General features: G+C 41.6%; 1 protein-coding gene across 3 annotated transcripts in view; it reads left to right on the plus strand.

Moving 5' to 3' along the window:
• prkcab (protein kinase C, alpha, b) overlaps positions 1-24744 on the plus strand; it is a 111469-nt gene that overhangs the window by 10950 nt on the left and 75775 nt on the right. For 2 of the 3 annotated variants that reach the window (XM_030734892.1, XM_030734891.1), the window contains exon 3: positions 23128-23210. In XM_030734892.1, the coding sequence (XP_030590752.1) occupies positions 23128-23210 (83 nt within the window). Of the gene's footprint in view, positions 1-22745; positions 22766-23127; positions 23211-24744 lie in introns of those variants that run through there. The other variant, XM_030734894.1, reaches the window with a different exon arrangement.

Raw genomic sequence — 24744 nt, forward strand, 5'->3', positions numbered from 1 at the left:
TTAATATTTACTTGTTTTTTTTATACATGTGCACACACAAACGCACACACGCATGCAATATTCCTTTGCCAGATTTGTGTTTATTCAGTAAATTGCTACCAGATGTCTCTCTCACACCCGTAACCTGCCCTGTGTCACATCTTGTAAAGCAGTTTTGATTCGCAAGATACATTTTCCATATCTTTTCCCTCATGTTCACTTGCTACTATAAACTCGTGCCAGATATGTCAGCACGGTGTGCCAAGGTTACCATGGTAACAGTATTTGGCCCTCACATTGCCTGTGATGTGCCAAATATCTGACACGTAGTTTACCCTCGGAACTTCCCTTTTTTAAAGGCCGATAACACAAAGCAAGGCTTCTTCCAAGCAATCCTTAATTGATGATTCAACATTCTCAATCGCTTCGACAGTGCGTCTATCAGCCTGCCTGGGTGGATCGTTTGTGAGCTCAAAAGACAGTTTAAATCAAGATATTAATGAGGCGGGGAAATGCCAGACCAGCAGCGCTTGGTGATCGCACCCTGAAGCACAAAGCAAAAAGGAAGAATGCCATTTTCATAGCCAGTATGTGACAGACTCCGCACAGTATTGACCACCACAAGTGCAATGTTTTCCTGTTGTCAGACTGTCTGAGCACATCAAGTCACAGTGTTTTGCTTGCATAACACAATGTCATCTGGTGACATTAAAAAGGGGTCTCTTTGGAGGCTCTGCAGTATTACTCAGCTGAGAGTGGGTAGTTAATTGTCGGGGAGCTGCTTGCGTGTTTTTGCTGAGACACAATGCAGTGTAATAAGATGACACTGTGTTTTACCAAACAAAGGCAAAAGAGCATTAGGAGAGGCCTCGAAGGGAGAGATGATGAAGACGCCAAAGACGGAGCATATGTGTGATTATGTTTGGAGGAAAAAAAACCAAAAAAAAAAGGTTTTTCCCTCTTTCTTGTTTTCACAAAGGTCCGAGGCAACCGGCATTTGACAAAACAAGACATCCCTAATGCTGAAGAGCTGTCATGTGGTTGTGAGATGTGTGTATCACCTGCGTCTGTTATGGTCTCTACAGCTGTAATTTGTAACCTCTGTCAGATAAATGAAACAGTGTTCATAACAGAGACAAAGCTCCAGCAGCTATAGTTTAGATTATCCTGGTGTATAGCTGCAAAGGGTAGCTCCTCCTGCAAGCTTTGTCTCCTTGTGATGCGTTTTAGGAACTGACACTTCCTTCTGAGGTCAGTTTCTGGGTCACAGGCAGGAGGACAGAGGTGAGATGAGCCAAGGTTCCGCAACATAGAGAAATGAGAAGAGCTGCCCGTCTCCTCTGTGTCTGTAAACAGCAACTGAGAGTGGCAGGAGCAATCGCAGCACTGTGATTTAATCTTTGTGGTTTCCAGAAATGGCAGTGAGAGGAGAAACAGAAGAGATATCTGACAAGATGCAATAAACGGCTGGCTCAGTGCTGCCACAAACATGCTGATAACTTTCCTGCCACGCTGTCTGAGCATCTGTTACAAAATGACTTTTTCTTTCCCAGTATCGTGCCAGTGTGTGTTTATTTTTCCCTCAATGACTGGGTTATGTTCGTGTGTAACAGTTCAGTCTGTCTTTGCATTCATTTTGGATTGTTTGACCCATGTACAGACTGACACAGTGCGAGCCATAAAAGCCTGTTCTTTATCACAGCAGTGTCTTATGAGGTGGAAGATGGCAGCATGTTAAACCTTCCTTCATTCATAATAGATGCCGCAGCAATGATTTATATAAAAAGACACTATCTGTGCCGAACAGGAGACATTTAACCCCATTACTGTGAACAAGGCTTATCTCCCCAAACCATCAATTGCCATGACAATGTGTAATATATTTAGTGTCACATACTATAATCCATCTAATAGATCAATAAGGCAAGTGTGTATTTGTGTGGATTGTGCAACACTCAGCAGTCTATCGTGGCTAGAAAGACTCTCCCTGGGGGAATTGAGAGCAGAAGCGTTCATCTTTACGCATCTCACCACTCCAGCTGTGCTTAATGAATTCTGTGGTGATTACTTCCAGAGCTATTTCTGGAATGGTTTAAGTCAGAGATATCAGTCTTGACCCACATAAGGTGAGTACAATGTGCAGTGCACGCAGGAGGATTTGGAGCTCACCGGGTCAGTCTTAGCCTGCGTGTTTGTGAGGTGTCCTTACGTACGAGGACTGAGAAACGTAAAAAAAAAAACAGTAAGATGTGAATTCAGTTTTAGATGATACTTCTCTGGCAGAGACCTTCAATATCATCATGGCTGTTCTTTGATACTGAGAAGGTGAACCTTTATTTCATCACATTTTCTCCATCAATGATGTAACATTAATGTATTTGAGTTTTATTGCTGCAGCTGTCAATTACTGTGAGTGATCACAGTGAGCCTGTTATTTTCTTGAATCTTTTCCTTTGTGAATTGCAGAAAATTTTGAAAAATGCATTTAGTCATTTACATCAATCTGTAGTAATCTGTTAACATTGCTTTGTGTGGGGGTGTGTGGGTGTGTTGGATGGACACATGGGATTTTCCCAGCTTCAGAATAATATTTATGCTATTTCTGTGCAAGGACAAAGATGCAGGGAGACAGGGCAGCAGAGAGAGAAGCAAAGGGTTAGAGATTGTGTGCCAGTTTTGTGAAGCGTGTGCTCCTCCTTCCTGCTCCTGCTGCTTGCGTGTGTGTGTGTGTGTGTGTGTGTGTGTGTGTGTGTGTGTGTGTGCGCAGTTTGAGGGTCACCCAGGAAGAGACTGCAGCGCAGCTCTTAGTCATCCTCACACCTCTTCCCTTTTTACCTGACTGTCCATCTGTCCACATATTTACCACCAGAAACAGATTTCCTGCTGGACGCAAATTCAAGTATGCAAATTTTACCTTTACAGGAGGTTAAAGCAAACAGTGTGCAGATAGTGTGTGGAAATATTAATGAGGGTAGTCCTGCCTATAAAAGGCAGAAGGCACGGCTGAAGGCTGTACTGTGTTTGAACAAACACAAACACAAACAAAATGTGTTGTTGATTCCTATTCAGCTATGTGGTCCATTTGAACATGGCAGCTGACAAATAACCTACAGCTTATTTATAATTATATACTAATCAGCCATGTTCTGACATAATACTTACGGTGAGTAAGCATTCTTTAGTGAAAGCCACACTAGATTGCCAAAAGTATTCCCATCTAAATGATTGAATTCAGGTGTTCCAGTCATTTCCATGGCCATGCATGTATAAACCAAGCACCTAGGCATGCAGACTGCTTCTACAAACATTTGTGAAAGAATGGGTCGCTCTCAGGAGCTCAGTGAATTCCAGCGTGGTACCGTGATAGGATGCAAGTCCAGTCATGAAATTTCCTTGCTACTAAATATTCCACAGTCAGCTGTTAGTGCTATTTTAACAAAAAGGAAGCAACTGGGAACGACAGTGACCAAGCCATAGTGTGCAAAGGTCGCTGACTTTCTACAGAGTCAGTCACTATAGACCTCCAAAACATCATGTGGCCTTCAGATTAGCTCAAGGACAGTGCGCAGAGAGCTTCATGGAATGGGTTCCCATGGCCAAGCAGCTGCATCTAAGCCTTACATCACCAAGCACAATGCAAAGTGTGAGATGCAGTGGTGTAAAACACGCCACCACTGGACTCTACAACAGGGGAGACGTGGAGTGACGAATTACCCTTCTCAGTCTGGCAATCCGATGGATGAGTCTGGGTTTGGTGGTTGCCAGGAGAACAGTACTTGTCTGACTGCACTGTGCTGAGTGTAAAGTTTGGTGGAGGGGGGATTATGGTGTGGGGTTGTTTTTCAGGAGTTGGGCTCGGCCCCTTAGTTCCGGTGAAAGGAACTCCAAATGCTTCAGCTTCATTTTTTCATTAATGATCGCAACTTTTTGACAGTTTGGGGATGGCCCCTTCCTGTTCCAACATGGCTGACAAAGCAGGTCCATAAAGACATGAATGAGCGAGTTTGGTGTGGAAGAACTTGACTGGTCTGCACAGAGTCCTGACCTCAACCCGACAGAACACATTTGGGATGAATTAGAGCGGAGACTGTGAGCCAGGCCTTCTCGTCCAGCATCAGTGTCTGACCTCACAAATGTGCTTCTGGAAGAATGGTCAAAAAATCCCATAAACACACTCCTGAACCTCATGGAAAGCCTTCCCACAGAAGCTGAAGCTGTTATAGCTGCAAAGGGTGGGCTGACATCATTTTAAATCCTGTGGATTAAGAATGGGATGTTACTCACGCTCATATGCATGTGAAGGCAGACGATCAAATACTTTTGGCAATATAGTGAATGTAAAGGTTGTTCAGGTAAATAGTGACCGGTATATCTGAGTAATGGAGTTTATTTTTCATTCATAAACCAGTCAGTCAGTTCATCTGCGGTCTCGATTGAACCACGAATATGGAAACTTGTTATGCCCCCGATAAATCAAACTAGGCCCCAAAGCTTTCTTTTGCCAGTTGAAAACAGGTGATCATCTGAAAACGCCCAGGTGGGGGTGCTTGGAGTGTCAGTGTTTTATGTGCTGAGATGCTGTGGTTGCTATGATACATGATATCCATGAAAGCGATGTGTTTCAAACACCTGATCGAGCTGACCGCTGCTTACCTGAAAGACCCATACTGAAGAAAATGTTCCTTCGAGCACCATTTTTCACAGTGTTGAGATAGTTTTGGGAATTTTGTTTAGTCCAGGCAGTGGATTTGAGGGTTGATTAGTGTAGTTTTTTTTTTTTTGTCTTTCCATTTTTTGAGGACCAGAAAAAAGCACTCGGGGGGGGGTGGATCTGACTGTGAAACCACATGCTCAATGACTTGTGATTAAAAAGTGAGCATACTCTGAGAATCCTCCTCTCTGCACCTTAGAATGACAAGAATTTACAAAACAGACTTAGTGTTTTAATCAGAATGACCCTAAATGAGTGACTGAGACATAAACTCATCAGGAAAGCGTTTGCAGAGGTCAAGCCCCAGGACCGTTTTCCCGTAGACTTCTGTTTTTTTCGCAACCACTATATCTCTCTGATGAGACTCGTTTACACCATTCACCTTAAAAATTGGAAATACTGGAGATAGCAACTTTTCTGGGCATCTAAATAAACTGCAAATGCACTCACATGAACAGGTAATTTTACATACATATACTTCATCTTAAGTACTCTCACCTCATGGTCTCCTGTGGGAGAGGAGAGGAGGACAAAGGCAGGGGAAAGAGCCTGAATACTCCAACTCCTAACTGAGGTTGTGTCTCCTTCTCGTCTTTCCCAGCCTCTCTGCTCCACTCATGGCAAATATAGCAACATGCACCACAGGGGAGAATCAGCGCTTTGCAACCATGTTTTTCCTGGCATCTCTATCAGAGAGTGGAAGGAATTTTTTTTTCCCCCTTTTGATCCTTTGATTTGGGTTCTTCTTTGGGGATGATAAAATTGCAAGTGGTGCCGTTACTTAGAGTCTGTGCTCTCTGTTGTTTGTGTGTGAGAGTAGCCCATGCATCCACAATGAAAATATAACAAATTATATATATTTTTGTACCTAGTTGAGATAATGAATGAAAGCCAAAATAGCATTTGACTAGACTGAAATACAGTCATGAAGTGATCAGTGAGGCAGAGAGAGTTTGAACTAATTAAATGAAAGCAATGAAGAGTTATTTTTGCTGCTCTAAAGTGTAAGACGGACGAGTGTGGGTTTGAGGGGGTTGCATTGATTCTTACCAACTGTTCTTACATTTAAAAGGCACCATTGTTGGAATATTGACTTTATGAAAACAGAAACGTGGCCAAAAAAAACTTGAATGTGTTTTGAATTACAGAATGGTAATTAGTGATTTAAGAAACCACACACGCGTTTACAGTATGTTCAGATTTTCTTAGTAACGCGCCGATCCAACATTTTATTTATTTATTTATTTTCGGTGATGAAACACTAACTTGATTTTGGACCAGTGTGATACCAGTGTAGTTTTTTCCATTCTCCGCTCTAACTGTGGGTATAAGTCGTCACGCACATGCTTCGCTTGTTGAGTGGAGCTGACGTGAGGTGAAACAATACTTTCACGTTGATGACAGTGCGTTATTTGATATCTCCTCAAAGCCTAAAGCGTTGCACCCCTTTTCTGGTCACAGATGATTTAAAAAAATTAAATGATTGAAAGAGAAATGTTAAATATATAAATTATTTAAGAGAACAGCCATCCAGTCTCCCTTCTGGTTGAGTATTTAAGCCAGAGGGAGAAAATGTTAATGCTGAAGAGTGCTCAGTTACAGTGTGTGTCACTGGCATGCAGCCTATGAAGTGAAAGGGAAGGCTAAGCTCAGTTTAGATGTTGTTGTCTATGGGCTTGCATGACAGAAGCAAACAGCATTATGCAAGTTTTCCAGACTCCAGCTTTATTGAAATGTGTTGGTTGCATGAAATTCAAAACGAGTATCCAAGGAGCGATGAAATTTCTCACATTTGATATGTTGTAATTATACTGTTTTAAATTTAAATATTGGTGCCAGTGGGTTTAGATGACATTTAGACGGAGTCATCGTTTGGTAACAGGGACTCAGAAAAAGTAAGATGATGACATATTGAGTCAAACAAGAACAGAAACAGAAACAACAACAGATTAATTCCAAGATAAAACTTGTTGGGGAAATGGCATGAGGTATGCATTAGAAATTTAGGAAATTTCCTCCTCAGCTGTATTCAACCAGCTTTCAGATAAATTTAAAATAAATTCATTGTTCTCATGACTGGATAAGCTACCAGGTATTTTCTCCAATTATCACTTAATCAGTTTGACTACAAACAATAAGTAAACTGTTTTACTACTGCCATTTAACTGCTGTCATAGAAACTAAAATTGGCACCATACAAAATATAACACAAATATGATGAGTTAATGATGAATTAACTATATTGTAGTAGCTCCATAGTGTAGTTAACACATTTGCCTGGGTCAAGACTAGGAGGAAACATAAATTTATCTGCTTTGTGGGCATTTGTGAATAAGGGAAAAGCCAAAAGAAGAAGAAATGATGATTATTAATGTTGTTCTCCACTGACCTTAACACAAGAGTCTGTGAATACTCACACAAAGTACCTATCTGCAGCTCTTCAAGACTGTTCAAGGCAGAAAATGCATACCTAAGATTGTATTTCTGTGTATTTCTATGCATATCTGCCTTGAACGAACATGCGGCCTCACCCAGTTGCAGACATGCAGTTTGCTGTTGCAGTGTCTGTCTACATAGTAGAAAAAATAAGCCATGTGTCAACCACACCCCACATGGCAAAAATACACAGCAGGACCATTCACATCTACTCCCATATGTGCACATCTGTAAACTGAAGGGCTGCTGTGTCTGTCCTAATGCACAGTGTAGTCTCTTTCTATCTAACAGATAATACAAAGGTGCATCAGCACTGCGACACACTCGCAGGCTCTGTAATTCAAACTGAATGTCATGCAGACGCGATGGCCTTGACGAGTCAGTTCAGACTGTGTCAACAGCTCTTTGATTCTGGCCGGCTGGATGCAAAGAGCAGATCCCGCTGGAACGCTGCTGCAGTGGAAGCTGTTGAGAGAAAAATTAGGCCTCGATCTATAAGAGCAGCTCTTCACCTGCAGCCAGAGAGGGCCAGTAAGAAACACAGTGACAGAGAGGAGAGCGAGCGAGGTGGGCGTAATTGTATCTGAAAGTGAGGTTAACCACATGCAGTAGGCCTGTGTATTCAATGGGCTGAGTTACCCAACTGTGGAGAGCAATGGAAATGAAGAGAAGGACGCAAGGCTCAAAACCACTTTAGAATATTATTGTCACATTTTCGGTTGCAGTATATGCTTTGTTTTGGTGAAAAGATTTGTGTGATTACCTGGCTGCAGTACCAAAGAAGCATTTATACTTTTTAGAATGAGATAAATAAGACTGTGGACTGGGCTTACCTATCCAAACATGACAGTCCTTATTTATAGGTGTGGAAGGCCAGAACTGGGCAAGTATGGAGTTGAAATCCACTCTTTCTGTTTCTATGATTTTATATCTGACTGCCCTATTCCCACTAAATATAAAAGCCCAAATCTTAAGTTCACATCTGGTTCAGATAATATATTATTTGTTTTGTTTTGACCCCTACACTGTAAGGCTATTGCACAGGCCATTTACTGCACATCTTCTCCCGGCTTTCCTGCCTCAAAAGATGCTGGAAAAAAACGAAGAAAACACTTTTTGCGGCCCCAACTAGACTTGGCATTTGCATTCTGGCCTAGAACTTCCTTTGATCTTTTAAAAGATGAAAACTTTATACTGTTCACATCTCTGTGCCAGGACCACCATCTGACACATTCGCGTTACTTTAAAAATATCTTTAGGTCTTTGAGTTTGCTGCACAATATTTCCCATGTTATTCACAAGCTTTTACCCAGAGACCTACTACTCACATCTCAATGTTAGAAAATAAAAGTGCAGCCTCCAAAACTACATTAAATAATGTAGAACAGGAATACTTGTGCAGTAGCGAAAGAGAAATTATTCTGGAGGAAATATAAGAAGACTAATTATATTTTTCAAAGCTAATGTTGCCCCAGAAAGTCATAGATGTAAGTTACCTTAAATTACCCTCATCCCACCTTCTTGTTATGGTTAATTGGAAAGGAAGGAGTGTTCCACCTTATACAAGGAGAGGCTGCTATTGTATTTAGTGGAGGAGTCATATTACAGGTCCTACTCTGATCATTCTTTTGGACCGCCTTTAGATTTAATGACAGCATTCATTTGGCATGGCATTATTTCAGTAAGCTTATGCAGTGTCACAACTTCTTATTTTCATCTGAAGTTGCATTAATTTTTCATCAAGATCTCATATTGATGATGGCAGATTTGGACTCCAGCACGTCCCGAAGATTCTCAGTTGGGTTAAAGTCTGGATGCTGTGGTCCATGGGTGAAAATGATGTCTCACCACTTCTTCACAATTTGAAAAGAAAAAAAAAAAAAACCCATTGATGGGAAAACCTGGTCATATTTAGGTAGTCAGCTGACTTCATTTATTTGGGCACATAGTATTGCTGCACATGCACCTGATCAGCCGAAGCTGCCCAAGATCATAACACTGCCCTCACAGGCTTGGACAGTAGACGCTAGGCATGATAGGTGCATGACTTCACCCTCCATAATGATCCAAGATGCTTATTTGCTTAGTTGAATCCAGCTGGTGACTTTTTGCCCAGCCTGTGTACATTATTAAAATATATCTGTAGCCTGAACTATTTTCACGACAGCTTGCACAGGCTATCAAAAGAAAAGGAATGCAGCTTTGCATGTGTATGCCTATTTGTGCATTTTTTGGTTATAGATGCATCCAAAGCTTATTGAAAAAAAAAAACCCTTCTTGCAATCATAAAGTTGTAAAGTGGTTTGAAATGTAGGACTGACCTCGCTTAAAGCCCTTGTCCTTGTCCAAAGAAGAGAGAGTTTGGGCTTTTGAACTGTGAGTGTTCATTGTCTTCTTTGTTGACACTTTTTTTGGTTAAGGTTTTGTTACCTCAGGGGCTCAGAGCAGAGCCACTACTCCTCCACATCAAAACGAGCCAGGTGAGGTGGGTTTGAGCATCTGACCAGGATGCCTTCTCAGATGAGGTATTTCAGGCATGTCCTACCAGGAGAAGGCCTGGGGCAGACCCAGGACACGCTGGAGAGATTATATCTCTCGGCTGGGAATGCCTCGGTGTCCCTCCAGATGAGCTGGAGGAGGTAGCCATTGCAACAAAGTTTAAGGGACATTAGCTAAAATGTAATGCTGCATTATTATTTGCTTTGATCATATGTTATGTTTTGTGATATTTAACTTTATATTAAATTAGCAAAGCTGTGACACGGTGAGTGAAGTGGGTTGTTGGGTTGATTTAAAAAAAAAAAAAAAAATCCCTAGTGCTATGTGGGTTTAAAAAAAAAAAAAGGCAGTGAGGGTGACCTGACAGCTCAGTGCTTAGGATGCATACCACATAGGTGCGAAATGCCACCAGGAGCAGCTCACATTTTGATTCCCAGACAGCAAGATCTTTATTCCTCAGCTCTCTGGCACATCACTCACTACAATTCAATTATATAATCTAAATTATTGAGTACAATTTGTTTTATGAGCTTATATTCTGTAGGTTTGTTTTCACAGTGGCAGTGCTGGAAAAGTAATTGTTGAATCTGAATGGGGAAAAAAAAAAATTGAAGATAACAGAAAAAATAATAAGAAAGCACGGGGTGGCGTGGGAGGTAGCAGGTGCTAATTGAAACCATCTTGCAGAAAGCACAGAATGCCATTTCGCCACAGCTGCTGCCTTTCGTTTTTCTCTCCCTTATTCAGTTCCAAATGGTATGAGCCATGCACTCGACAGGCTGACTAATCGCTCCGCACAGCCTTGGATGCGGGCGTGTGGATTAACTAGGCCAATTAGCCAGGCACAGAGACGCCTAGTGATGAGAAGAGTCATGCTCCCTTTCTCAGCCGAGTGCCATTAATCAGCAATAAAGGGGCTGAAGCGACACTGCAGTTTACTGACTGCTTCTCTTCTTACAGTGGCCAGGTTTTACTGGCTCAAACCTCTTGACCTCAATACAGCATGACTGTGTTTCTCTGGGGCTCTGCAGTTTTTGTGCTGGAGAAATACCCAGAAGAGCTTAAGAGAGGGACAGAGAGCGAGGGGTTGTGCCAGTGTGTGTCTAAAATCTTTTTAGGTCTGCATCTTTGAGGAGGCTGTGCGTGCATGTGCAAGTGTCCATCTGCAAGTTTTCTCCTCACAACTGTACGTGCGTATACGTATGGCATCTAATGCATGCAGGAGAATGACAGATATGCATGTCATTCCCCTGCATGCATATCTGCATATATATGTGTGTGTTTGTGCATGTGTTGTAGCAGAAGGCAGAGCTCACAGGGAGAGCTGTCCAGTCAGCCCTCGTCTTGGCTGCTGTGGAGTAAACTCACCCCAGCTGACCCAGGATCAGCTCATCAGCTGTCTAACTATTGTATGCTTTACAGACTCACAGCGCTATTATATTATATTTCAAGCTACCTGGAAGAATAAATAAACTAATTTAGTGTAAAAAAAAAAAGTTGTTATTCACACTTGACTACACGGTGTTTCATGCTTGCAAACGGTCAGGATGATTGATCCTAATTTAGGCAGCGTTTCCTCACCTGACTCAAGTCTCCCATCACCAGTGGGGAAATCATGATTCATACATACAGAATATTCACTATGATTCACGCTTCTTAGCCAAAGCACCGTCGGGGATACTTGTTATTAAAGCTGACTTCTCGCTCCGTTCTGCTACCTTCAAAAGATGTTTTGAGTCAGTCATCGTGTTTGTATGTTCGACACAGTCGCCAGATCTGATGCTGCTGTTTCTGATCAGTGGGGAAATCTTTGAAGTGTTTGCTAAAAACAGCTACTTAGAGCAAATCTTGAGGAGAGCAGGGGTCGTATTTAGAGTGGAGTGTAAAAAAAAAAAAATCTCATTTTGTTCAACCAGATCCCAGACTGGATGAGTGGAATCAAGATTATTGAAGTTAAGAATAAAACTTGAACGCAGCTGCTGTAACTCACCCGCAGAGCAGGCTGACCAAAATGCTGAAAGGCTTTTGCAATGTCCCTATTTTCCTGTCTGCTGTCCTATCAAAATAAAGGCTTAAAATATATAAATGTTTCTGATTTAAACATTTTATATATTAGTTCAAATGGGTGGGATCTATTAAATATTTTTGTTTATGTGCTGACAAACTAACAACTGAAAAATTAAGCTAATAGTGAAATAATGTGACCCTTTAGTCTAACTTTTGCTCTTCAGTGCAAACAAATATAACACTGATGTGTTTTCAGTCCTTGTTTAGTCTTGTGCCAGCCTTTTTCGGGGTAGGCCATGTTAGAGGTCAAACCACAACTAGTGGGGCTGTAGCAGGAAGGGTACGTTTGTCAGAGAAAAGCCAAATTAAATTCTGGTTCTTTAGTGTTGCTGAGGAACACATAAATGCATCGCACGGGGGTTGTATAAGAGATAAAGATCAACCCTGCTCACTACATTTACTGTATGTGGAACATACGAGAATCAAGGCAAGGCAAAGGTTAAGAGCAGAGATCAGTGCTGGCACATCTGTGTAGCAAGCGACCCAACCTGCTTAGCTGCCACGTTTTATCAGATGTAACAGCTGGCATTACAGCCCTGCAGCAGTCTGCCTGCCTGTAGCGTCAGACAGCCTATAGCCAGCAGCAGAGCAACTGTTATATAAGCATATTCAGTGAGTAAATGTGTTTACATCCTGAGTGGTGTTTGTTTCTACCTCGGAACTAATCGAGGTTGGTGTTTTCTGTGGAACATTTCGTTTTGGCTTCTCTCGCTTTTTGTATTAGAGGCAAAAAACCCCCCCAAAAAAACAAAAAAAAAACAAGACAAATCATATAAGAATGAAAGAGAAGAGGCTGAAATGAAGGGGAAAAGAAGTGCATTATTTATGGTTCAGACTGTCCTGAGCGAAAGCCTTAGCCTTGGATGCATTTGTCTCCAATAAATTAGTCTAGGACACACAGTGCCGCAGGAGTAGAAGATGTTCTCATGTTGATGTTTGGTATCATATTGTCCCTAGGCACCAGACTTGTACTTGGCCATGACCTTTAGCTTTTGCCTGATCGCCTCTTCTGTGTGTAGGTTGCGCACCCAGAAGCCGGAGTCCTCTGGCGACTGACTGTGTCGTAGCATTCATGCAATACTCAGATTTTCTTTCTTTCTTTTTTTAACTTGTGTGTGCATGCTCACACCTCTTGTTAACAGCCCTTCTATGTATGGTTGAACTTGGCCCTTTGGCTCATTAAGTGTCAGCCACCAGGAGCCAAGCTCATTACATTACTATTAGTGTGATACCTGAGCCATACACACACAAAGGGGGCTCTAAGGTAGACCATGGCAGGTAATACATCACTGGCTGGACTTGAGGGTGTGCTTAAATGGATGAGTGAGTAACTGAGAAGTTGAGAAGACAAGAGAATGAGACAAAGTGGTGTGCATTGTGTGTGTGTGTGTGAGACTGAGATAAAGCAGGAATGAGTGTGTTCATATGTGCCTTGTTGCTTGTCTGTGTGTGAAAATGAGCCAGCGTCATCACCCGTGTGCATGCATGTGCTTATGTTAGTGTGCATATTCAAAATGTGTGCAATTGAAAGCATAAACGTGCATACGCATAACCGTGTGTGTGTGTGTTAACTTGTGTATTTGTGAATTTGTGTGTGCACATGCGTGCGTTTGTGTTCAGAGTCATATTTAATTCATGAGGCAGTATCACTATTTCCCCTCAGTGACTCAAAGACGTCTGGCAGACAAACACTCCCACCTTTAGTTTGGAATAATTGATCCATTCCCCATGTGGCCATTCTTAATACAAACACTATTAATGCTGCAAAGAATACATATTTGGATAAGTGTGGTCTATTTATCATTCTTAATAATGCACAATCTTATGCGATTATCCAACAATACCAAATGTTCTACCAAAGTATATTATAAGGCTGTAAAGACAGCTAAAGTTTTGGAAAATAATGACTCATTTCATATGAACAAGCTTGCAGCCATGCTAGCAGCTAAATGCTGATATTAGCATACTAATATACAGCTTAGAGGTATTTGCCGATATGTAAGTATTGAAATTTATAATAGCTGTAGCTCAGTAGGTAGAGCAGGTCACCTACTGATCGGAAGGTCAGCGGTTCGATTCCTGGCTACTCCAGGCTACATGCCAATGTATCCTTGGGCAAGATACTTAACCCCAAGTTGCTCTCCGACCATCCTGTCGGAGTATGAATGTGTGTGAATGTTAGTTAATTAAAGAGCACTTAGCTTAGTAGAAACATGGAAGTGCTTGTATGAATGTGAGTGCATGGGTAAATGTAAAACGTGTTGTGTAAGCGCTTTGAGTGCTCTGACTGAGTAGAAAAGCGCTATATAAGAGCTAGTCCATTTACCAATAAATGAAAATGAAAAAGTAAAGAAGAGATGGACGAAACACCATTCAGCCATCTTATGTGTGTTGATGTTGCATAGTTTGTCCACCAGAGGGCACTCTGCACGGCAAAAATACTCACAACAACCAGCTGATCCGAGCAGAATCAGGAAGATTGTAAACTAGTAATCCATAACTTGTCATGACAATAAAGCAAGGTTATTTGTAAACTGCATTGTCATATTATTTTAGTTAGGACTCATCAATAACTACATATAACAACTATTAGGGAAATCTGTTTGTTTTGTATGTCTGAAAGAAACATCAGCCAATATATCAGACTTTTAAATCACCAAACATTGGTGTTGATATCAGTCTCTAGCATCCTATATCGGCTGGGCTCTAATATAATTCCACCACATTAATCATTCTGATTTGATGTGTTAGCATGTAAACATTTGCTTAACACTAAACACAAAGCACAGCTGAGAATGATGATGGCCAGTTTTTTTTGGGGCGGGGGGGCAGTAAATATTGCTAAAGTTGCTCTCTTAAAAAGTCATTTGAAATCTCTTACATGGTGGTGCTTATACACACCTCTGCATTTAGTCATTAGTTATTATTAGTCTCTGTCTCTCTTCCACAGTGTCTTTTGTCCTGTCTTTCTCCCCTCAGCCCGACTGGTCACGGCAGATGACTGCCCCTCCCTGAGCCTGGTTCTGCTGGAGGTTTCTTCCTGTTAAAAGGGAGTTTTTTTCCTTCCCACTGTTGCCAAGTGCTGCTCGTAGGGGTTCAGTTTGACTGCTGGGTTTTCTCTTCACCTTACTTATAAGGCACCTTGGGGCGACTGTTTGTTGTGATGTGGCGCTATATAAATAGAATAGAATAGAATTGGTGGCAAACATAGTTTCTTGACAGGAAATAGACTGAGATGTTAGGAGTAGCCTACTAACATTACTACGAAATAGTAACATTATGATAGCTTAAGCATTTAACTTTAACCACAGCAAACATTTTAGCCTGTGAAACATAGCTGGTTTAACAACGGCAATGCTCAAAAAAATCATAATGTGTATTTACCATAAGAAGGATAATACTTATTAAAACTCGTTCACCTTGATTTCTTTGAACCATCACGAGTCTGGTCTTTCAGGTGTTTTGCTAAACTGGAAGCATTTCTTCTTTTGATCTAAAAAGCATGAGAGCATCATTTGCATGTGGCCTTTTGTTACCAGTTATCACCCAACTGCTTCTACCTTTCTCATCATTGAATTGGGGCCGAGCCATCGCTGCAATAGTCACCATCTTCCACGTGTAGTTTTTGCTGTGCTTGTGGGCGTCCTCCTTCTTCTTAGATTCTGTTTAGCCTTGCGCAGAGTTACTGAGATCAGTCAGCACCTTACAGTGAAGAACCAAGCAACACCGCAATCCCAAAAGCTGCAATACTGCTGCTGGCTTGAACCACTAGGGAGATCTACGGGGAAACACATTGAAGTGTGTTGTAACAGATGGAATTTCCTCGTCACGTCTGGTCTAGCTGTTTAGTGGGTTTTTTTTTTTTTTTTATGATGTGTGAAACACAAACCACAACATGCAAAACAGAAAAAAAGCTGTGGACACCATCACTGCTGTATGTGTCTTACTACCTATGCAGACATGCACACCTAAAGACGGATCCCAGAAGGCAGGGAGCCAAGGTGATAAATGCCATTAACTGTCATCCTGCAGTGCTGTGTGGATGCAAATAGGAGAGGCCAACAAGTACTAAGATTCAATCTGACAAGGCCAGATTCACCCTGAACTCCATCTGAATTCCTCCAACCCATCCAATGTCCTTAAACCATGTTCAGCTGTCCTTGAACGTGCAGCAGTTCACTGAGATTGTGAGTATTTTGTGTTGCTTTGTTAAAAACTGAGCAGCACCACTACTGTGCTGAACCTCGCCTGAGGTTTTTCACTCCTGTTCTCTGCATTTTTCCACTAAGAAGCAGAAATATCTTATGTGCACATTTATAAACAATCACATTTGCACGCATGCATATTCATACAGCAGGATATTATGGTGACAGGGATAATTGCTAGGCACAAACAGACTTCTGGGGAAGTTTTGTGAATTTTTGACAGAAGGAAGATTATAATACCATTTTCTGTCCTCATCAAATCTTATCTCTTACTGTCTGCTAATTCCTGCTTGATTATTTCCCCCATTCCACTCTCCTCTTCTACTTTCTCTTTTCCTTCCATCAGTGGTCTTTGTGAGCAGCTCTATTGTTGCTTTCAAGGTCACAGGCTCACTGTAAACTCTCTGTTTGTGCCCAGTATTGTTGCATCTCTGTCTTTCATGTGTCCATACCACGCATAATTCAATGTATGCATGGAAATCAAATTTCCAGGCCTTTGTTGGAGCTGCAGCTCTGATCATTTCCTTCCCCTGCATGTAGATGCTGGTTGCCAGTATATTGCACATGTACTTCATCTCCCAGTGGTGGTGACAAAAGGACAGAGATTTATATTGTTATATACGGAGGCAATTTAGTCGCCTGCAGCGTTGTAACTCTGAGTTGTAACTCTGAACCAGTCCATTACTTGGGCTGCATTTTTAGCAAATGTGAAATTTGAAGGTGACCTGCCTGTTGCCTGTAGTGTCTTTCACCAGCTCACTTTATACAGTATATAAGACCTCAGTCACACAGGCCTAGAGACTGGTAGTTTTTGGAGGTTTGTGGTGAAATTGGTCATAAAGAGGGTGCTGTATCAAAAGCCTCCTTGTGAGTGTATGGGTTGGCAGCAGATTGCTGCAGTCAGCTGTAGTTTTCATAGAAGACACCAACTGCTAACTAACCACTAAGTGGTAGTGAAACTTCAAAAAGTGTGGTGCCATCCAGAAACCGAGAACATTTTCCTTTTGAAATAAAAGTCTCACCTTTTTGAAACATGTTGTTTGCAGCAGGAAGTTGCAACTTTTACTCTGAAGGTGAATGTTCTGCATTTCCAGATTGCTGCATCAAAATTTGACAAGAACTTGACACAGGCTAGAAGTTCATCTCTCTGCAGGACACAATGTGCTGGCTCATTGCACATGGTTATCTTTCAACTTTTTCCATCTCTTACACTGAATACGTGCGCAGGCTTGTGGCAGGAATAGCTTTTCATTCATCAATCCTCGGATCCTCGCACACATGCCGGCCTCAGATATGTTGATGCGTACGGATATCTGTATCAGAGCGTGCCACTTATAGCGTCCACTGGGCAGGCGCAGAGAAGTGCAGAGGAAATGTCTTTCCTCACTTTTTCACCACGTCGCGGTTCAGTACACGCTGTTCCAGCCCTGGCCAGAATCAAACCTAAAAATAACCAAGAGAGGACAATACACCTCTCCTCACCTCTCCTCTCCTCTCCTCTCCTTTTCTCTGACATTTTTCTCGTGTCAAATGACAGAAGATCTGCTACAGAACGACCACATACGAGATCAGGGGGTGAAGCATTTTACACAGTCGTGTGCCTGGTTGGGAGGAAACCTGTCTTTATGTTAAAAGTATACTGCATGAAGGGAGGCTGTGAGTAATTCCCTGACAGAGCTAGGTGAAAAAGCTGTCACCCAGCATCACCTCCACAATATTTTACACTAAAAACGAAGATTTGTTGTTTGAGCAGCATTTCTAACTGGAAACATCCATCTCTACAGTCACGGGAACCCCTGTGGATTTGTTCCCACCTTCTCTGCCTGTTCATCCATCGTCTCACTCACTTCCTTCTTTTACTCCTGCGGATTTCAGATCAAAGCTTCTATTCTCTTTGTGTTCAGATACTCTCTGGGGACCTGGATTGATTGAATGTGTCTGGAGGGTATTGAATTGGTTCTGTGCTGCCAATGCCCTGCCCTCTCTTTCCCATATCTCCACTGCGAGCTTTTCTTCTGGGCATCAGCGCATCATAATTCTATTAACGGTGGCTCAGTAGATTATCAATTTCACCAGATTTACCAGGGCTAAACACACACTTGAAAGGATCAGAAGAGGAGGTTTATGGATGTAATAGTATGTGTGAAACCATGCCACCTATAGAGACATGCATTGGAATGATGCATACAAACATATGGTATAATGTGCTCTCCACTTTCTGCACATATGCGCGGTCGCAAGCACGCAATTATGTTGTGTAAGCTGCTTTGTAATGCCAAAGCCCCTTATCTCTATGCTTATGCAATTAGGCTGGTGAAACAAAGCCCATAGTAATTAATCATAATATCCCTGACGATACAGTATGTTACTGTGTCACCTCTGCTCCCGCTGCTTTACATAGCTCTCCCTGCAAGAATGAAACCATCTGGAGACAGCTGCACTTTTTCTCAGTCAGATCAGCTGAGTCACACAAAAGATTAATTCGAGTACCTTTAAGTTCTCCCCCAGCACTTTATAATAAGACTCCCTTAAAATAGGAGAACTGAAGAAACTGATTTCTTGTTGCTTCAGCCTGTGCAAAAGTCTTGAGCCACCTTTATTTTTCAATGCAGTCTGAACTCTCAACTCAAACTCAAAACATCTCAAAATACTATAAATTCAATATGATATGTAAATCACAACAATATACAGTATAAAATACCCATAATATAAAACATTAAGGGGCTTCTCAAGAGAAGCATCCACAAGTCTTCTTCACTGCATTCTTTATTATGCATTTAAATTCACCAACAGATAGAGGCGTATTTAAATTGAGGTCTTTCTGTAAAATATTCCATGTCCAAGGTGCATAGTAAGAAAATGCTGTTATATATAAATCTAGGTACATCAAAAGGCAACCTTTTAGAAGACGTAGCTGGTAACTGTCAGTACTAGGACACAGAAGGGTACAGAGGTAAATTGGAAGTTTACATAAAATGGCTTTATAGAGGAAATTTCTTTACTAGTCTTCAGGAATAGTTCTCCAGGCTTCTTGAAGGACATTCAAAGCTCTTCTTTGGATGTTGGCTACTTTTTATTCTGTTCTTTGTCAAGATGATCCCACACTGCTTCAATAATGTTGAGGTGCGGGCTCTGGGGAGGCCAATCCAAGACTGATATTGTTCCAGTGTGTGTTTTTCTATCCGGGTGTGCTTTTGCTGCATACCTGAAAAATTAAGCTGTTGCCAATCAGACACTCTCCAGATGGTATTGCACGGTGGATCGGAATTGGATTGTACTTTTTTGCCTTCATAACTTCATCAATTTTGACAAACTCTCCAACACCACTAGCTGAAATGCTGCCACAAACTATGACAGAGGCTCCACCATGTTTTACAGATGGTTGTAGACACTCCTCGTTGTACCTCTCTCCTGACCTTCTGATTTGGAGTCATCACTCTGTAAGACCTGTTGCCACTGATTTTCATTCCAGTATCTCAGCTTTTTCTTCCTGTTTTCCTTTCTTAAGAATGGTTTCTTTACAGCCACCCTTCCACTGAGACTGTTTCTGATTAAGCTTCAGTGATGGAAATTAGATGGAAATTACTGAGTCCATGTAACTTCTCATAAGCTTCCAGAGAGCCCCTGTGTTTCAGCCACGGCAGCATGCAGCGTTGGCTCCTACTTTCTTAAGACAGCTTTTAGATTTATGCGTGTATCATTCTGTGCGCTTGCACATGAAAGCCAATGCCGTGGATTATAGATGCAGAGAAGCGAGGCCTCTGTCTTGTGTGAGTGTGGGTAAGCTATCCTGACACGTGCACACTCTCTTGCACTCACACACACAAGGTCCAAAGCTAGATTTATCCCATCCACTATACGCAGCTTAGTTGCCCTCCTTCACCTCTGAACTGGGATCAGTGTCAAGTCAGTTAGCTCAGCTCCCCAGCAGACACCTAAACGGGTCTGAGATCAGCACTAAAGAGAGGCGGTAATGGGCGAGTGGATGTGTAGCTGAGGGTGTGAGGAGTGCTGACGGACGGGTGGAGAGAGAGAGCTGCAGACGTCATTACACCCGTGACTCACGTATTGTTAGTAGGCTGCAGGGAGAAAAAAGAAAAACCTGATGATTGCACTCAGAATTAATCCTGCTGACTAAAATTCTGTGTTACAGAAGATGAAAATACACGCAGCAGATTTTCTGTGCTTTCTGCTCTTTCTTTGCATCTAAGCAAATCTTTTCTTAATTTCAATGACAGCTGAGTGGGCAGGATGTGGGATGGGAGGATTGAAAGTTTGACTTTTGGGCAAGTTGGAGGTGGATATGAAGTGGGAATGAATGCCCTGAGGTCAGCACCAAAACAATTACTAATATAATCGGCATTCACAGATAGGAAAAAAAATAATGAAATGGTAAAATGTTGAACACTCTTTCAAGAAGTCTAATGTGAATTCAACAGTGGTATGTTTCTGTTGCTTTGAAGAAAAAAAGGACCTTGATCTCACCTTTTAGAAGTTATGAAAAAGATTTAAGGTGGTTGGCATGGTAAATTTGCATAAAATTATCACACTAGCTGCTGTGGGCCCTGAAATATCATGTAACCATGTAGGCCTTTTTTGGAAATAAAACTACTCAGGTTTAACTGACAAATTCTAAGCTTAAATAACAAAATATAATATTCTTGATTAAATATTTATCTGACACACTGATACCAATCTAGCAAATTGATTTTTTTTTTACACATTTTTAAAGACTTGATCAAAGTACCTGTGTTGTAAGTTAAGAGCCAGATGCATCTCTCAGGTCCTGTGTCAGGTCTTTGCTGGATATTTTTCCTATTTCTTAAGGACGTGGCTTTCTGACTCCATTCATCGCCACTAGATTCTTATTTTTTTGCCCACCACTTGTCCACTTTCCTCAAAGGACACACTGCACAGCTAGCTTCTTTTTTTTTTCTTTCTTTTTTTTTCAAAAACTAGTGATGGTCTACACACTGCTTAATCATCAACGTATAACACAAAGTCAGTCAAACTTCAGGGATCAATCTGTCCAGTTAGAAAGCGGAAACCATGACAGGTGCACTGGAAAGGTAACAGCAGTCCCACCCATCTAAAAAAAAAAACCCCAAATGGCTTTGGAAGTGGTACCAGAAACTTGTTTTAGACACTCCAGACACTTCCAGGCATGTACAGTACTCAGGGTGAACCTGCTGTCATTTGTAATGAGAACAGGGAACCAGTGGTGGATTCTGCCATTGACCTGCATGGTGCTGGGTTGTGAGCACAGGTCCCATTAAAGGATAGTGGGTCTTCATGCCACCCTCATGGAGTCTGATTCTAACTCTTTCTGGTCAGAAACACGCATGAGTAGCCAGCCAGAGGTCAGTGTGGCCATCTTTTCCACACTGTTAAGACTGCAAACCTTCCTATGACAGCATATAAGGATTTGCTATCCTGGAGGAGCTGGACTACCTGTGCAACCTGAAGGGCCTGTAGGTACGATCTCATGCTACCAGGAATGACAAGGCCACTAACAAAAAGCAAAACTAAAGGAAAACCAGTGAGGGAGGTTAAAGATAATCTGTGACCACCTGAAAAACCATTGCTTTTTGGAGGTTGTCTTGTTCTTGTACACCTATTGTAACTTTTAATTTGTACCAAAGCGGATGACTGACTGTTTTATTCTGTGATAATAAAGTGCTCCCTTATTTATTTGTGTGTTGTTGTTTTTTTGAGTCATTTAGTTTGGGAAATATTTATTCCAAAGATTTTTTAACCCACTGAACTATGTGAGTAGATCCCATCTCAGTCATGGGATTCATCTCCCAGGGAGCATAAATGTATGTATGAAATGTTGTAGTAACACATGTGCCATATGTTGAGAGATCCAATGACAGATCAAAGACTTATCTACCATATTGCAAGAGTGGACTGACTGGGCTCTAGAAATCCCCAAAGCCTGCTTCTGCTGTTGTGTACTGTACTTTATGAAAATGACAAATGGCACACATGACAGCTTCAGAGCAGGGATAAATCACTGTGGGCTACTGTTTTGCTGAGCTTCGTATCCCCATCCCCTCCCTCCCTGCTTCATTTCATGTTTATTACTCACAGAGATGAATTCATACTGTACATTGCCACCGGCTCAGCACTAACCAGTGGCAAGAACAAAAAAGAAAGTGTAGTAGTTTGTTATTAGTTCAGGATTAGGGTTACGCTAAAAAGGTTATGGTGAAAACACTCACAATTATACTAATGATCATCTAAATGAGTATCTAACTATCTATTTGAAAAGTATCTAATTATCTGAGCAGTATGATACAACTGCCGCTCAGTCAACCCCCCTGCTGTTTCTTGGACCTCAGCAAACTAATTTCTCTTGTTTAACCAATGCTTATCAGATTGTCTGGCAACTGCGTGGCTTTGCTGGCAGAATTACAGACAAAAAAACAAAACAAAAAAAAACAACACACATATATGATGGTGGGAGAGCAGAGTAGTGCACATGAACAAGCAGGCAGCTTGACAATAAGCAAAGCAGACAGATTGTGTGAGAGTGGAAAAAAAGAAGAAAGAATGAAGAATTTCAAACAATGCAAGAGAAAAAAAAAATACTGTTGGGTACAGAGAGCGAGAGACAGAGAGGGAGTCAGCTTGTGCGCCAGCTGTCACAGATGTCCACGTTTTTGCTTTCCCCTCCAGATCTGCGGCAGCGTCCAAATGCAAATGCCACTATCGCTGACTTGATGGCGGCGTCAGATGCCGTGTCAGCCGTGTCATGCTGAGTGACACTTTGGTAAAGGCGGATCCCATTTCAGTGGGAGACAATGATACAATTGGTATCAACCCCAACAGATTGTAAAGAGCCGAGCGCTGCAGAACACACAGGGTAACATTTTTTGAGTGGGTGTGAGTGTGGGTGCACACGTGCATTTCAGTCTGTTTGTCTGTTTGCATTTGTTTGTGCGGCCGTAGGCTTGCCAAGCTCACTTTGAGGGTGATTGATGATAATGGACACGCACATTCTCTTGTGTACTACCTTCCCCTGCGCGTCTCCCTCTACCTCTTAACTGTCTGTCTGACAACTTGCATTAAAGACACTTCATGCATGTATGGGTCTTTTAAAGAAGCAGATTTAGCGGTCGAATGCCCTTTATAAGCTTATATGAACAAGTTGAGACAAAACAGCTTATCATATTGTGTCATAAATTGTTACTGTAAACCTCTCTTCTCTCTCTTCTCTTCTCTCAGTGTGCTGTTTTGTGGTCCACAAACGGTGCCACGAGTTTGTCAGCTTCTCGTGTCCCGGTGCCGACAAGGGTCCTGATACAGATGTAAGTGAATACTTTGCATAATGTTGGCTTTTTCCTCCTGTTTCGCATATAACTGAGTGCATCTGTCTACACTTTAAATCACACAATATATAGTATATGCAGTAAGTTCTGTGAAATATCACAGCTCAGTGCGATTCTGTCCATAAGCACTGAAATACTGCAGGATGTATCCATTAACTTTAAGTACCCAACGAGCAGTAAAGCAAAACAAACAAACAAAAAAACACGATGACTGTTAGTCCAGCATAAATTAACATTTACTTACTATAATGATGTATTTACAAAACATTTGCTAAAATAGGGATGGTGATGTGACCTTTATCACAATATTTTTTTGGTTTGTTTTTTCAGTGGCATTACATAACTGTGTAATAATGGAAAAATAAAAAGCAATATTACATTTAAACATGAATCTACCGCTTCTCACTCGAAAACAGGAATTAAAATTAGCTGCTGGCCTAATCTAAGTTAATTCACTGTGGTTCTGTCTCAGAATTGGTAGTAATGGTAAATGTACTGGCACTCACATGGCGCTTTTCTACTCAATTTGACCACTTGCTTTCTTACTACAAGCCTCTATTCACCCATTCACACGCAGTGCTTTTTTCCCTATGCCCGTGCACTTTTAACCAAACATTCACACACTCACACTCCAGTGGAGCCATTGGGTTTCAGCATCTTATACTTCAACATGCAGGTTGGTGGAACTGGGGATCAAACCACCAAGCTTTTGGCTCCGGGGTGGCTCAGAGGTTGACCATATACATATGCCATGTGGCGGTGTGGGTGGCGCAGGTTCGAGTCCCGGCCTGTTGCTATTTCCCGCATATCTCCCCCTGTATCTCTCCTCCTCATTTCCTGTCTCTCTCCACTGCAACTATCGAATAAAGCCACGAAAGGCCAAAAAAATAATAAAAAAAGCTTTCAGTTAGTAGACGGCCCACTCTACCACCAGATAGATGTCAGCAAAGGCCGAAAGTGGTAAAAGTAAACTGTTGGATGAAAAGTTAAGTGTTGGATTATAGCATAGCATATCACTAGTAGATGCCCATGCTATAGTATTGTTTGGCCTGTTTGTGCTGCTGGCAAACTGATGTACTAAATCACACCAAGTGAAGTAAAAACACGGATGGTGGACGTTGTTTGTATCCTAAAAATGGTTCATTTTAGCCTGTTGCTAGGTGGTTGCTAGGCACGCATAATTCAGTTTTTATGGATATAAATGAGATGTTATTGTAGTGGAATTAAAGCGATAGGATGCTTTCATAAGGTACTGTAGGTGCATAAAGGCCAGAAACAGACCAATTTAGCCCGCTGCTTGGTGATTGCCTGGCAACATGATGATGTCATAATATGTCATGCATAATTCAACTTTTGTGTGAAACAAAAATGTTTTTATAAGGTGTTGTAGGTACATAGATGCTAAAAACAGGTAATTTTAGACGGTTTGGCTGCTTAAGTCCTGATGGTGTGGGAAGAGTTTGTGGACAGAGACACAAACAAACACACAGAGATACCGAGCCTTGCATCATAT

This window comes from Archocentrus centrarchus, chromosome 8 (assembly GCF_007364275.1).
Source record: "Archocentrus centrarchus isolate MPI-CPG fArcCen1 chromosome 8, fArcCen1, whole genome shotgun sequence".
NCBI classification, from domain to species: Eukaryota; Metazoa; Chordata; class Actinopteri; order Cichliformes; family Cichlidae; genus Archocentrus; species Archocentrus centrarchus.